The sequence below is a fragment of the Hydra viridissima genome, unplaced genomic scaffold (assembly GCF_058129835.1).
Source record: "Hydra viridissima isolate aposymbiotic clone 2 unplaced genomic scaffold, HvirCarnegie_v1 scaffold_7, whole genome shotgun sequence".
Classification (NCBI taxonomy): Eukaryota; Metazoa; Cnidaria; class Hydrozoa; order Anthoathecata; family Hydridae; genus Hydra; species Hydra viridissima.
Genome location: NW_028324306.1, coordinates 13,163,987 through 13,179,438, shown reverse-complemented (window position 1 = coordinate 13,179,438; position 15,452 = coordinate 13,163,987). Strand labels below are relative to the sequence as shown.

The window sequence follows — 15,452 nt, the reverse complement described above, 5'->3', positions numbered from 1 at the left end:
CTAGAAAAAGAACTGTAGCACATTAATAAATGAAACGGAACACAATAAAGAAACAATAGGGCTATCCGGTTCCAAAATAGGACGATCTTCTCAGCCATTTTTGGGGAAAATGTTCGAAGTTGCTTTTGTTGATAATGCTAACAACAATTACAAAAACAGTATTAGCAACGCAAGTTAGCTTATACAAAAACAGGAAAAAAATATGCTGCAAAAACGTTGTTCGAGTTTGATTATACTCTTTCAAGAGCTTATCAAATAAAAAAGTTTTTAATCCATCGAATGATCATCGAAAAATCTTTTCGCAGTTTGTGTTGTTCCTTTACGGAAAAAAGGCAAGTGTAATTCGGGAAAATCCGCGACCTTCGTCTACCCGATTTGACAATCTGGACCACTGAAAATTGTATTTAAAAAAGAATCTTAAACTTTAATTAATAAAAAAATTAGAAGAAATAGAGACCAGATCTCATCAGTTACACCAACCCAAGTTTGCTTAGAAAGTATGTGATCAATGTACTACACAAATTTTATTTGACTACGATGGGAATGACCACGATGGGAAAACCTTTATTACTCTTACAGATTCATCATCTCAGTCCTGTGTGATTTGTGGTGCTACACCGAAAACTATGAGTGACTCATAAAATTAAAAAGCTAAAAAGAAATGAAGCCCTGTACGAATACAATTTGTCTTTATTGCATGCTCGGATAGATGTTTCCAGTGTATTCTGCACACATCATATAGACTTTCATAAAAAAAAAACAAAAACAGAAAGGCACATTTGCACTTTAGCTAAAAATGCAACTATAATGAATGTGAACTTGCTTGTCGACATTCCGAAGGGAGAAAACTGAGCTACAAACGATGAAAATGCTGTAAGGCGATTTCTGCCTTCGCAGAGCAATTTATAAATTTTCTCTTCATCCCAGAGGATCATTCTTCATGTTCTCGCAGATTACATTTTAATTTGCTTTCATTTTTAGGAAAACAAGCTGAAGAACCATAGATTCATAAAAGAAATGTAATAGTGAAATGATTGTTGCATTTACAATCTCTTCTACAAAATGGTTTTTAATCATGAGGTAGGCATCTCTAAAAATTTACCACATTAGAATTTCATTTGAACTGCATATTTTGTATTATAATTATCATTTCATACTAGAACTGAAATTATATCGAACTGGTTCCAATAATTCAGGGAGTATGCATAGAATTTAGTTTTCAGCAAGAATTTTTTCATTAGAATAATTCCAAAATTTTAGTTTAATTGCTCAACGCATTGGAAATAAATGAACGACACTCCACTAAGTTAAAATTTTAGCGAGAAACTGTTTTTAAAAAACCTATTCTTATTTGGAAATTTTAAATATAAGGTTGTATTGTTTATCAACTGATTTCTTTGAAGGATATCTTCTTAAAGATTAAATCCCTTTAAAGCGGGCAAATAAAACTTTAAGTGAACTTTTGAAGCACATTAAGAGCTTTTTGTTTCAATAAACACATTTTTTCCGTTAGACTAGAGGACTCCCGCCTCTAACTACGTCGCTGCAACTACTTTTCTTCACAGTAACAAGATTTTTTGTATACCTCAAACTAAAGATTTTTTTGCATTACTTTTTATCTTATATATCAAAAGTTTAAACACTCAAGAAATTAGGTCTGAGAGGGGAAGAAGCACAACAACAAAGAAAAGTAAAATATTGCAGTAATCAATTTTTACAGCAACAAATCATTTTTATGCTATAAAAATACACATATTTCAAATTTATTTAAAAAATATATCTAGTAAACTTATCTTGAATATGCACTAAGCACATATATAAACACGCTTCGCACTAGTTATAGCGAAATTAAGTGGGTTGGTTATTAGTCGATGAAGTATCTTTAGAAGAAAAAAGATTTGGTTTTAGTTCGTATATGGATGGTAATGTTTTAAGTGGTTTATGATCTTGAAAGCTTTCCTCTCTTTTTCCATTTCGTTGATCAACTAAAATTTCCACAACTCGTGTAAGATCATTTATTTTACTAGTTAAATTCGAAATCAAAGATTGTTGTTCTGCAAGGAGAGGTACCAGCTGGTTATGTGTAAACTTTGACACTTTAAAAAAAAAAAGAAAAGAAATACAACACAAAAACTATTATTAAGAAATGATGTTGACTAATTGTAATTTTAAAATATTGATGGTTAACTCTCTATAAGAAAGCAACATCATTTGAGTAAATAAAAACCATAATTAAACCTTTCCCCAGAAATGGAAGAAACTTAGAAGTAACTAAAGAGTTCTTTTGGAAGCTAATAATTCTAATTCCGGAGACTCAGAATAGTTAATATGTTAACTCAAATCTTTGTCTTCAAATTTCTCCATGATAAATCATAGTAATCGCATTTTAAAATCAATGCAAAGAAGAATGAAAAAAAAAAAAAGAAATTGCATAAAAAAGGTGAAGATTTTGTTTCAGTCATTATTTGTAAATAAAATTAAAAAAAAAAAAAATTCTATTTAATATTTTCTTTTGAATTGAAAAATTCTCACTTTATTATTATTCGTTCAAGAAAAGATAAAAAGTTTAGGACTTTTAAATTCTGGAATTTTTTTATACATTCTAGCTTTAACTTTTTCTCTCTGTTCTTGAAACTTTAAAAAAAAGAATAACCAAATTATACAAATGAAGACTTACAGTTACTTTTCTGAGATGCTTCTTCGTCCAATCGAGTCTTAATTTCATCGACTACTTCTTTTATTTGTATTGTTATCTTCTCGAGCTCACCTCCTTCTTCATTATCGTCGTCATAGTACACTTCCTGACGTAACAAAGAACATTATTTTGTTAGATTTTATAACTTCTTAAAAATACAAAAATATATATATATATCCGTTTAAATATGAAATTTTGAATAAATAAAAATATCAAATTTAGTATAGAATATATTTAACATAGCAAGGCATACATAAGGCAATCTTTTACTGACCTTAATGTAATAATTTGAAATGTTTGTAAATCTCTCTGCTTTGAGTCAACGATAACGAATTGTAGTAAAAAAACTTCCGAACTTACAGTGATTTACAATTGATACAATTGTTAGAAGAGAGAATATTTAAAAGAACTGAAAAATCACCTCAGGAGCACAGTTGCTACGCAAGTAATTTAGAAATTCGCCCAAAGATTTATCACTCAGTGATCTCTGATAGGTATTAAGAGCTATAGCCTTCTGCATCAGTTGATTAGCTTTTGCATTATCATAAACCCTTTGAAAGGTATCTGACATCAATGCAATAAACAAATTCAACAACAATACACTTGAGCATGCTGTGTAGGTACAAACTAATGTTCTTGCCATGAATTTATCAATTGAGGCTGCAGCATTATAGTCAAAGTCTCCAGATATAGTGATTAACCATACTGAATAAATAACATCATCAAAATTTTGCCAACCAGCAGCAGATTCTCCATTTTCTTTCATCTGCAAAGCATTTTGTTCACCTCCAAATAACATCCAAAATGCAATGACATATGGGAAAAAAAACTCCATAAATAAAAAGCAAAATTTTATGGTGTCTGTAATTATGTGCCCAAGCATGACAATAAATGGACCTAAAAATGACAAAATTAGTAGATTAAAATCCTAAAAACTTAGCAAATTTAAAAAAAAGTAAAAAGTAAAATTAATGGACCTAAAAATGACAGAATTAGTGAATTAAAACCCTAAAAACCCAGCAAATTTTGAAAAAAGGTGTAACACCAAAATCTAACTTGCCGAGAAAATGATACACTTTAACAACTTTCAATAATCTCAACCATATAACAATCAATGAAAAAGCAAGAATCTTTTTATGATATTCAGCTGCTTTATGATCTCCAGTAAGAGAAACTATTCGAAAAAAAACTCCTATTATAATCCAAATAAATGCAATCCAGTCTAGTAAGTTCCACAAATCTTTAAAGTATGATATTTTAGTTCCTTTTATGCGTTCTGTTTCAAGAACAATATATTTACGTTCCTCAGGCCATCGAGGATGACAGAATTCAAGATCTCTTTGAACTTCATTAATTCTCCAACTTTGCCACCTGCTATGTTCACGAACTGAACAATGCCATTCATATACTTCCTACAAAAAAAATTTTAATTTGTTTAACTCGTTTTACTGAAAATGTTTACTGTTAGAAACCTGCTGTACCATGAATTCATTCTTTATGCACTAGTGAGACTAGTGAGAGAGCTTTTGAAAAAATCTGCTATAAAACAAGCATAAAAAATAAGCATCCTTAACAAAGACTATTTACCTGAGTTATAAAGATAAATGTCAATAGAAGAGCACAAAATTCTAGTAACACTCTCCACCAAATATCTTTAAATTGCTTTGAATATTCTGACTTGTTGTTGTATGGGTGAGTGAAAGCAAATATTGACCATAATACAACAAACAAAATCTGAATTAAAAGATGCTGAAGATGTTTACGATTACCAAATTTCATCCATTTGACTTGTATCAGGCGATGAAAAACTGTGTGTAACAGTAGTTGCATTTGATTATTCTGTGTCACAGCCTTAATAAGCAAGAAACAAATTAATTAGAGTATCATAACTCATTGCCACTTAAGTTATTAGAATTTAGCCATTTTCTAAAGATGCCTTTTATGCTAAATTACAATATGCTGTAAGTAGAGATCAAGTGTAATTACTAAAAAAAAAATAATTTTAAAAGAACTTTACTTCCAATGGACTTTTTGAAACTTTACAGATATTTCCAGCTAAATCAGTCTCTAGAAGGCTAAGATAAAAATACTGCTTTCTATTTGCCCTATCTGTCTGATGATACTGATTTAATGCTTTTTGAGCAACAGGCGGCATTTTTTCTATCATCAACGATAATGCTGAAAGACCACTTGAGTCATATACAGCCACATTTGCACCAACTTTGACAAGATATTTTGCAGTTTCAGACCGGTCTGTAATTAATAGAATTAAATCAAACTTTAATATTTGTAATATATGAAAATAGAAACTCCTAAAAAATAACAAAAGATTAACCTCAGCCAACAAATACACGACTAGAAGCACAAATTTGAAAGGTGGTCATTAGTAATTGTTAGTTTTATGTGGGTTAGTATCTCAAATCTTCATGTAAATTCCTAAACAGTAGAAAAAATGTATATAGCTGAATTTTTGCTGTAAATTTGTTACATCTAATTAAGGGATAACAGATTATACTAAATTACTATCAACAATTAAATATACAAATTACATGTTGAAATCTCATAACTGTACTTGGTATAGTCAATTGTTACAAAATATTTTTTTTTCTACAAAAATGAATGAAAATAAAATGTAGCTAAAAATAAAAACTGCAATAAAGAATTCATATCACAGCATAAGTTTTAAATCAGTTAAAATAGATTGTTCTTGAAGCACACACTTCAACACAATTGAAAAATTCCAAAACTCTCAATGGATTCAGTTTTAATTTTTAAATTAAGACTGTTCTGCAGTTAATGAAGTAAATGCTGAAAAATTGATAATTGTTGATAATAATTAGTTTAAAACACCAAATACTTTTTATAACAACATAAATTTCCTAAAATTACAACAAAATACATAATTTTATTAGTTCTGTGAAAGTGAATTGCACATTCAAATAAAATAAAAAAGTTTTTAAATAAAAAAAGTGGAGGGAGAGTTAAGAGAAACTTTGAAGTCTAAACAAGAATTTGATATAAATCTAATTATGGAAGAATAATTGGAGGTGGAAGACACCCCTTTAAAAATATAGCTAACTTATTACCACTCATTGCATAAATTATAAAATACCTAGTTCAGCAGCAACCTGCAGTGGAGTTCTACATTTGCTATCAAGCACTTCAATATGGCAACCTAACTTGATTAATACTTTGAGTGACTCTGATGCATCATTCTTTGCAGCATAATGAACTGGGGTCTGCATTTCACCAAAGGTAAGAGCTTCCTTATGAGCTGAAAATTGAATTTACAAGCTGAAATTATCAGAATGAGGTTTTATACTTATGTATAAACAGATTTTTTTAATGACTCTTGCTGGTGAAAGATAGCAAGCTGATAAAACACATTGTAAAATCTTTAAATAATAACAGTAATAAAAATAGTTGATAAAAAAACAATAATTGAAGATTACCTCCATGTTCAATTAAAAACTTGACCATTTCTGGGTAATTCACTGCAGATGCTACATGTAGTGGAGTCCGACCAAAATTATCTGCATGATTAATATTTGCTTTTAATGATAATATAAACTGAGCAACATCAGGGTGCCACATTCTTGCAACTTCATGAAAAATAGTTTGCCCATATCTATCTGTTATATTAATGTCTGCTCCATTTTTAACCAGACTTTCGACAATTTTGAGGTCCATATCTTCATCGTTCAGCTGATTGACTGACTCTGACATCTTTGCAAAATAGAGTAAAAGTTGTTTAGATTTTGAAGAAAATTTCTTTTTTTTTCCATTGCAATTTTCTTCATTAATTTCTGGAGATAACCCACAAATACTTTGATTGAGTGTATAAAAACAATCATTTGTATTACTCAATCCATGTCTCTTTAATTTGGACTTTGAAAAATTTTCTGTCAATGACTTTCTTTTTTTCGCGACAAAATCCAACCAGTTATTTTTCTCTTTACTAATATGTTTTTGTGAGATATTTCCTTCCAAATTATGTTTATTTTCTTTAATGAGATCCATCTCATTTTCTTGTACTGCCAAAAAAAATTTATTGGCAACATCTGATTTTGAACATTCGTCTATTGGAGTTACTTTTTCACCTTTCAGTTTCATTTTTTTAAAATCTTCAATATTTAAATACTATTCTGAAAAAAGAATGTGTGTATATGTATGTATGTATGTATGTATGTATGTATGTATGTATGTATGTATGTATGTATGTATGTATGTATGTATGTATGTATGTATGTATGTATGTATGTATACCAAGAAATTATAACTATTTATTGTACTTAGAGTTTTATGCCTTGCGACAATCATCAGCCATGGAATACAAAACAAAAATAATAAAAACATTACAAAATTGTAAGACTGAGGTGTGTGCATACTGATGTCAAAAGAAAGTAAGAAACTGTATGGGCTTAGTCACCAGTGTCAAACTATGAAAGAAGAAATTAGTCGTTGCGTCTGCATTTGGAAACCATTTTGTTCTTTTTATTCAGTAGTTATGTGTTGATATATTACAACCATGTATTTTTCATGCAAGCATAGCATGCAACTTATTGCGGTCAGGTTGTAGAATTTGAAGTGCTTTACAATCTCCAATTATTAACAGGTGTAAATTTTTCTTCTTTTATTTTCCACATCTCTTATGATAATTCAGTGTCATTCTTATTTTTTTTATAAAGATTTTAATTGGTTGGCGTATCTTAATTTGAATGATGTTTAGCTGATGCTGCAATAAGTTTTTTCTTTTTTTTTCTGGGTTGTTGGAGGTCACAATGGCTTGGTATACTATATTTCTTGTAAGGCATTGGTGATATAAAGAACACTTTGTTTTATTTATACAATTACAATTTTTCCTTCTGATATTGATTTTTTTATTTTTGTAAAATGTGAGTATATTTATGATGTCCTTCATGCTTGGCATACAACAATAGCTTACTTTGATAGAATTTCTATTAAAAATATTGTGGAAGTTGTAGTTTAATGGGAAATGTTGGTCGACTGGGTTTAAAAAGATGCTCTCATATATCTGTGCTAACATTTTTGCTGAAAGGATTGAATCAGATGATTTTGCACTTACATCTTTTGTTGATAAGTTAGTGTCATTTAGAAGTTTTCCATTAATTGATGGGTAGAGATTATTGATGTCAAAAATAAGAACCTATAATTGTGTTAATCATTAATTCTCTTAAACCAATCTGTAACATTTTGAGTGCATTTCAATTGGTTGAGAGCAAGTATACACTTAATATCAGAGTTAACTCTTGATAGTATACTTTAACTAATGCATTTTTTAGAGGATTTAGTAATTGGACTATAGGGTTATTTACAAAGTTCTCTTTGAGGTCTTTCAGAGCTAAAAAAACATCTAGATGTTCCATTTATTTCAATTCTATTAAAAGCCTCATGTTTATCTAAAATTTTTTTACTTTCCATACTTACTTGGTCTTTTACTTTTGGACTGGCTTTTTTGTATGATAACATTATAGATTGTTAGTAGACTATTGTATTCGTCTTTAGACAACTTGTACATGTTAGATGTTTTGTCAGCTTGGGTTAAGGTTTTAGCTGATTTGCAATTATTCTTAATGTCTTCATTTAGGCTTGTCTGGGATTTGCTTTTGATTTTTCGGTACCATTTATTATTTTTAGTAAGATTGTCTTTTAAAATGAAGAATATTGGTACCCATTTTGTATTTGAACCAACACAAGGTACCCTAACTTTAACTTGAAAAAAAAAGAAGCCTACCAAAACACCATTTCATATTCACCATTTTTTCAACAATAAGTTTGTATTCCATAATTTAAAACCTGGTTTTCCTTGCTTAAAGTGGAGCAGATTTTCCTGTAAACAAAATATTAAAAGTTAACACTAAGGATTGGTGTATGGAAGAAAAAAAATATTTTCAAAAATAATTTTAAGATTTTGTTTGTACTTGTCTTGATTTTTTCAAGAAATATCAAGAGAACTTTATTTACATCTTCATCGTTTCAAGAAATTAAAAGACAATCAAGAAATACCAAGACAAAACTAAAACATAATGAAAGAGATTTCACAACCTGAAGTTGAAAATCTGAGCTGCTGCAAGAATAAAAAACTTATTTCATTACATATATATATATATATATATATATATATATATATATATATATATATATATATATATATATATATATATATATATATATATATATATATAATGCAATATTAAAACTTTTACATATTTAAGTTTGAACTTCTTATTGGTATTTTCTATTAAAAATTGAAAAATACAAGAGAAAATGTAAACTACAGAGGCCATAAGTAATAAATTGCATCATTTGTGGTAATGTATTCAAAATGGAAATATATTTTTCAATATTGAGTTATTTTTTCTAAAATGTATGTGAAAAATATTGAAAAAGTTTTGTAGTGTAAAGTTTCAAAAAAGTCTTCAATGTTTCAAGAATTTTTTTAAAAATTTCTTGAATTTTTCAAGATGAATCAAGAAAAAAACTGTTTGGTCTTGGAAAAAATAACAATCCTTGTTATTTCTTGTTAAGAAATGCATTTCAAGATATTTTGTTTTAAAGATGCTGATGCTTATTTGGCAAAAAACTTTTGATATATTTTGTTTATTACTTTATTATGTACTTTGAGTTTTTCTTTTTTTAATGTGCTTTTTTATAAATGCATTCTATATAATTGTGCTTTTTTATAAATTCATTCTATATAGACATTTGAATGTCTTTAAAAGATTAACAAAAACATAAATTACAAGTTTCATTATTTGATTTTTTATACCTAAGATAACAACTCTATGATAACAATCTAATGCTCCCAATTAAGTCCACACTCTGTAAATAAATTTGTTTTATATATTGTTTAGCACAATTCAAGACAGTTTTTTTGTTTTTGCAAATAAAAAAACTTTAAAAACAAGAACTTCATTTTCTTAAATTTTGCAATTTTGATAAAAAAAAATAAAATCACATTCAATATTTTTTGGATTCGAAGAACCTTAGAGTAAGAAGAAAAAAAAAACCAATAATTTTATTGCATATTTAAAAAAACATTTTTTAACAGATTTTAATTGAGCAAACTTTTTATATAATCAATTCTTTGAAAAAAGTATTTACAAGTATTTTATCAATTTTATACTGAAGTATTTCTTATTCACACGTATGTTGTTGATATTTAAAACCTCTCATTCAACATCCTATTTTAAATTTAGTCTGTTCCCATGAAAACTGTCAGTTAAAGTAACATTAGTTGGCAGGCTTTTTTTTCCTTCAAATTTAAGTTTTACTTTGAATTGGTCAAAGAGCCATCTCTAAAATGAATGCTGTATTATTTTACATTAGAGAATTCCACAAGATGAAGAACAGTGGTTTGGGGCCATATAGCATTCAATTTAGCAAGTCGGTTTAACATAATTTTAATAAAATTTGGAAGAATTTTAAGGTTAACAGGTCAGTGAAACTCTAACTTGGAAAACAAGCTACAAGACAAGTTTAAAAATTTTTTTAAATTGTTGTTTTTTTTTTTTTTTTTTTTTCTTCTTTATCACAAATATTCAAAGCAAATTTTTAGATTTAATGAAGAAACGATCATTAAACTTAATTTTATCAATTTTTAGTTGTATAAATATTGTACTAACAGAAAATAAAAACCTATCTTTTAGCCAGTTTTTTTCATCCAAAGGTTGATTCAGCTAACTGATGCCACTATGCTCAAGAATTTGAATTCTGATGGTGCATTATACCTTAAATAAAGTCTAACACATATCATTAAAAGATTATAAATATTATTTACAAATATTATTTATAATATTATCTACAGATATTGTTTAGAGATATTATTCACAGATATCACTTACAGATATTTACTGATATTATTTACAGATATCATTTACAAATATCCATACCAGATATGGCCTTGCTAAACTTTGCATAGTTATTAATACATATTGCGAAAAAAACCAATTGTTTCGACCCTTATTAATCATTATTTATAACTGTTTTCAAAAGTGCTTCTTATGTTTTGCATGATTTCAATTAAGTCAGAACGCAATATTTGAGTCAGAGTATAAAAGTTGCATAGTCGAGCATATTTAAGGCACTCGAGTAACTTATGAGTATTAAATGTTGCAACCATTAGCAACCATATCGTTCGGTTAATTACTATCAAATAAACGTTGCAACATGAGCGAATGTTTTCTGTTGCACCAGAAATTGTATATATATCAAAAGAAATAGTAATGAAAAAATTGGGCTTCGATGATTAATGACTTAAATTGAAAAACAATTCATTTTAAAAATTGTTTTTCAGTTTAACTTAAAAAGCGAAGCCCCCTTGTGTGGTGATTTTTTTTTTTACTAAAACTTGTAGGTTGCCACGTTCCCCACAAGTGAGCAACTTAGTTTTTTGTTGCACTTACTTTTACTTCGAATTATTTTCAATGGCTTTTAAAACAAAAAAAAAACGTCAGTAAAACTGTTTTTATGTTTGTTAGATTTACTGAGATTTTCTAAACTTCTCTTTATTTTACTAAATTTAAAAAGTAAATATAAATTAAAATAGAAAACATAGATTTGAATAGAAAATATAAATTTAAATAGAAAAACTTAAATATGCTCAAATCTTTTGAATTCGAATATCGTTTACAAAATCAAACAAGGGTTTTTGTATATTTTTTATCAAACTAAAGGTATAAAACTATTTCTTCTTCTTATTATTTTGAAAAACTACAAGGGGAAACACGGCCTCTCTTGACCAGCATGCCTCTCTCTCATAAACAACTTGTTGTATATCAAAAGTAAAACTATAACAAACACTTACAACTAGTTTGGCGGGAAAAAAAGAATTTACAACTTTATGAAATTTAGAACAGATTTCATAGGTGTATTTAAAAAAAAAAAGAAATTAATGGTGATAATTACTTGAATTCATTTAAATGACAATAATAACAATTGTAAAGACAGTTGTAGGATGCACATGAAGAAACAATTAACATTAGTGTAATAAAAAAGTTCACTCCTTAGGAACTGAATGGAAAGAAGGACATACAAATATATCAAAGTGTAAATGAAAGTATCAGCGTATCCCAGCTGTAAATAATAAGTTTTTAATTTTTGTAACTCAAAATAACAATTGAGCGTGTAAGTTTCATCGAGAAGAAACTATAACAGCAAGAGATTTAAAAAACTGTTGGCCAACTTCAGCCTTGCAAATATATTTAATTGGTTTGAATGTTTGCAAAATATTTTAAAGACTGGTTTATGCAACACGCAGTTTAAATATCGTCTATTGACAAGTAAAACTCATTAAGTGAAACTGCAGCTAATTTGAGATAATCACGTTTTAGTTTTCTTTGTTAAAATTCCATTTATCGAGATATCAATGTGATATCTCTAGATAAAATACTACTATTTCGGATTGATTTACGCACTTAGTGACTTTTTCTTGCAATATGTTGTTAATATTTGGGCATCATAGTGTATAAAAGTCAATTTCCCATAAAACTGTACTTAATGAGTTTTGTTAACCGACGATATGATAATCTTTAATTCATATGAATTTCACTATTAATGTTAAAATAAAAAGAACGTTTAGTTCTATTTGTATGTACAATAAGTTAAAAATAAATAAATAAATAAGATGCTATTGTTTACTTAAAAATAAATATTAACTTTTTATAAAGAAAATTCTTTTCTTTCAAATTAACATTTCTAAAGAGCCTCGCCTTTTTTTATTTTCCTCAAAGCATTTGATTTAGTTTTGTTTGTAAAGATATCTGCTGACTGTTTTTTTAATAAGCACGTTATAAAACGCGTTTGCTTAAATTTACACCTTTTTTAGCGCCAGCATAAAATTAACCTATTAGCATTAAAAACAAGTCTCAAATGATATTTCGCAAAGCACGTTTCAGAGATTTTTTTCCTTGTTACTAAAGTCTTCTTAAAAAATCTTTAATTTTAAATTATCTTTCGCAAATAAAAGACGTCACCTAATAAAACATATTCAGAATTCTTTTATGTGCGTGAGTTTTTGTGCGAACAGGTGTAATTTTCTTCAATTTGAAGAGCGCAGTAATAGTGTAACTAATCGTTAGAAACGAAGGGGTAAGTTGTTTTTACAAAATTTAGTAATTATTGTATTGAAACCAACTTTTTTCATGTTAAAATTCGTTTTTATAGTATAAATGTCGATATTTGATGTTGCTTAGATATATATAAAATTTTATATTTTCATTTTTTAAATCTGGTAACCTTCGTATAAAAGTTTAAAGCATATTTTCTAATCTAAATCAAGTTTTAAATCATGGTGCTTTGATTTGAGAGATATTCCTATGAAAAACGAAACATTTTTCATAAAGTTTGTTTTTACAAACTCCAAATGTTTGTTTCTTAAGTTGTTTTTTTTTTTAAAAACTTATCAGTTTGGTGGCTTCTGAAAAAGTTTTGAAGCCATGCCAATTTAAAACTATACTCACGTTCTCTAGAAACTGCGAAGGAATAGTTTTGCAGAATATTTTTTTAGTTGGGTGAAACCGCGACGGATTTTCAAAATTTTATAACTCTTACAAAACCTATCATTTATGGTAATTGTTTTACAAAAGCTTTTTATGAATGCGTCTTACTTAAAATCGTAAAATTGCAACTCTAGAGAGAAAAAACGAGGTTAAAAAATTTATAAAATCTAGCCGCAGAGCCTAAAAGTACAAAATATTTTATATTTCAAAATTTGACAACTAAACAATCGAAGTTTAACAATTTTTCAATAAGAAAACAAAAAATTCTGTATTTACACATCGTGAGGTTTGAATTATTTTGTAATGGGAGATAGAACAAAATAATTCTAACCTCGCGACACCATGATTTGCTCATAAAAATTAACAATTTCATTAACAAAAGATGCTTAGTCAATCTCTCTTGAAAAAAGTTGGCATGAATTGTACGTCACTATGGCCCTCAGTAGATTCGGGGGTAATCTTTCTGACAGCTGGACAATACGAATATGTTCTGTTTGAGTTGCTTTATATTGAAATGCAAAGACTCTGATTCCAGAAAGTCATTTCAGAAATCCAGTACTTTATTCGGGTTCTAAACTTTATTACGTAAATTCTATAAAATAAATTAGTATCTATCAATTCTACCATTCTATTTTACAGACACTTTTAAAAATAATTTGTAGTATATACGAATATATATAAGTATCATTAATGTAAAATTGATTTACAATTATGATATCTATTTATTCAAATTAATTTATGGAAAAAATTTAATTGAATGATTTCTTTCTCCTCTTATTTTCGGCAATTATCATTAGTCGGTATAATTACTTTTGAAAAAGTGTGGCTGTCACAAGCCGCTTCTAGTAGCGCAACCTTTTGTAAACACCCTGTCGTATTAGAAATATAAATCTAATTTTCTACTTCTGCAACTGCAAAGTATTAGATTTGTTACTAAAAGCAACAAAAATAACAGATTTAAAAAAGTAAATAAATGGTTGATTTTTGCCTTCAGCATTAATTACATGAACCGTTTGCATTTAATCTAATAGTTTTTGTGTTGATAAGCTTCTTTTGCTGGCATCTTTTTAAATTCCTAACAATATATATGCTTTCATTTTTTATTTTTAACAGATTATTAACAAAAGAACAACATGGCAGATAGACCAGATGGGTACGGACTTACTGCTGAAATTAAAAATAAAATCAGTGAAAAATATTGCTTAGAATTAGGTGAGTTAGTCTCTAAAATCGAGAAGATCTGTTCTGTTAAGTATTCTGTTCTTACTTACTGAGTGGTTACACACTTACTTTCAAACAAGTTTACGCCGACTGGTTATTAGTATTTGGTACGAAATTTAGATTAGTGATAAAATTTTTTAAAACAGCGTTTTTTTTTTTTAAATCTTTATAACATGTACTATTTAGAGCAAGAAGCTTTGACTTGGATTTCTTCATTGGTTCCTGACGCAAATCTTGAGCATACATCTGGTGCGGAAGCAACTCACGAAAAATTAAAAGACGGTGTCATTCTTTGCAAGCTAATAAATGCTTTAGAAAATGGTTCCGTAAAAAAAGTAAACGAAAGTAAAATGGCATTTAAGCAAATGGAAAATATTAGCAACTTTTTAGGTGCATGCAGCAATTACGGATTGACCAAATCCGACCTTTTTCAAACAGTGGATTTATTTGAAGCTGCAAACATGACTCAGGTTATTCAAACTATTCATGCGCTCGGAAGAAAAGCTAAGACGAAAGGGGCGCCTGGTATTGGCCCGAAAGAATCTCAGAAAAATACCCGAGAGTTTACTGAAGACCAGCTTCGAGCTGGTCACGGGGTAATAGGACTTCAGATGGGTTCTAATAAAGGAGCTACTCAAGCAGGGCAAAATTTTGGAAAGACAAGAGCTATACTTGATTAATTTATTATCAAAATTTTATAAGTTAGATAGATACTAAAATTTTATTTTAATATAAAATTTAGCTCTTTTGCCTGTTTGTTTTTCAACTAAAGATAAAATGCGAACCAAATAACAAGAAAAAATAGGTATTTTATTTAGGTCACAATCAAACCAAGCATTAGCTCTGTCTGACTATGTTTGGATAACAATCACTGTGTCGCCAAACTAAAGGAACACTATAATTGAATTATAATTTTCTTCTTAATCACATCCATTTCTTTTTAGTAAATTTATACATTACCATGACTCCTTTTTCACCTTCATGCTTAACTGTACTCGGTGTAAAATTTAGGGTTA

The 15,452-nt window shown here is 28.2% G+C and overlaps 2 protein-coding genes across 3 annotated transcripts; one reads left to right on the top strand and one right to left on the bottom strand.

Moving 5' to 3' along the window:
• Positions 1 to 1,698: 1,698 nt before the first annotated feature.
• Positions 1,699 to 10,836, bottom strand: LOC145184673 (uncharacterized). Of its 2 annotated transcripts, none has more exons than XR_016454113.1 (10): positions 10,561 to 10,836; positions 10,355 to 10,446; positions 6,148 to 8,546; positions 5,808 to 5,969; positions 4,713 to 4,948; positions 4,283 to 4,546; positions 3,756 to 4,107; positions 2,970 to 3,592; positions 2,678 to 2,801; positions 1,699 to 2,096 (listed from the first exon to the last, which is right to left on the bottom strand). XR_016454113.1 is itself a non-coding variant. In XM_090093037.1 (10 exons), exons 3-10 carry the CDS (start codon positions 6,806 to 6,808, stop codon positions 1,849 to 1,851), a joined length of 2,523 nt encoding a protein of 840 aa, XP_089949163.1. In that variant the 5' UTR covers positions 6,809 to 8,546; positions 10,355 to 10,446; positions 10,561 to 10,836; the 3' UTR covers positions 1,699 to 1,848. The 2 variants fall into 2 exon arrangements, 1 of the variants encoding a protein (XP_089949163.1); XM_090093037.1 differs by having other exon boundaries at positions 3,117 to 3,592.
• Positions 10,837 to 12,570: 1,734 nt separating this feature from the next.
• LOC145184743 (myophilin-like) lies at positions 12,571 to 15,186 on the top strand. The gene is made up of 3 exons (XM_090094178.1): positions 12,571 to 12,805; positions 14,329 to 14,427; positions 14,623 to 15,186. Exons 2-3 carry the CDS (start codon positions 14,349 to 14,351, stop codon positions 15,114 to 15,116), a joined length of 573 nt encoding a protein of 190 aa, XP_089950304.1. The 5' UTR covers positions 12,571 to 12,805; positions 14,329 to 14,348; the 3' UTR covers positions 15,117 to 15,186.
• The last annotated feature ends 266 nt before the right edge of the window (positions 15,187 to 15,452 follow it).

Coding starts and splice junctions, on each gene's coding strand:
- LOC145184673 (XM_090093037.1), bottom strand. CDS start 6,808: ATGAAACTGAAAGGTGAAAAAGTAACTCCAATAGACGAATGTTCAAAA. Junction 4,949..5,807: donor GCAGGTTGCTGCTGAACTAG/GTATTTTATAAT, acceptor TATTAATTACAG/ACCGGTCTGAAACTGCAAAA. Junction 2,802..3,116: donor GTAGCAACTGTGCTCCTGAG/GTGATTTTTCAG, acceptor TTGTTACGTCAG/GAAGTGTACTATGACGACGA.
- LOC145184743 (XM_090094178.1), top strand. CDS start 14,349: ATGGCAGATAGACCAGATGGGTACGGACTTACTGCTGAAATTAAAAAT. Junction 14,428..14,622: donor AAAATATTGCTTAGAATTAG/GTGAGTTAGTCT, acceptor TGTACTATTTAG/AGCAAGAAGCTTTGACTTGG.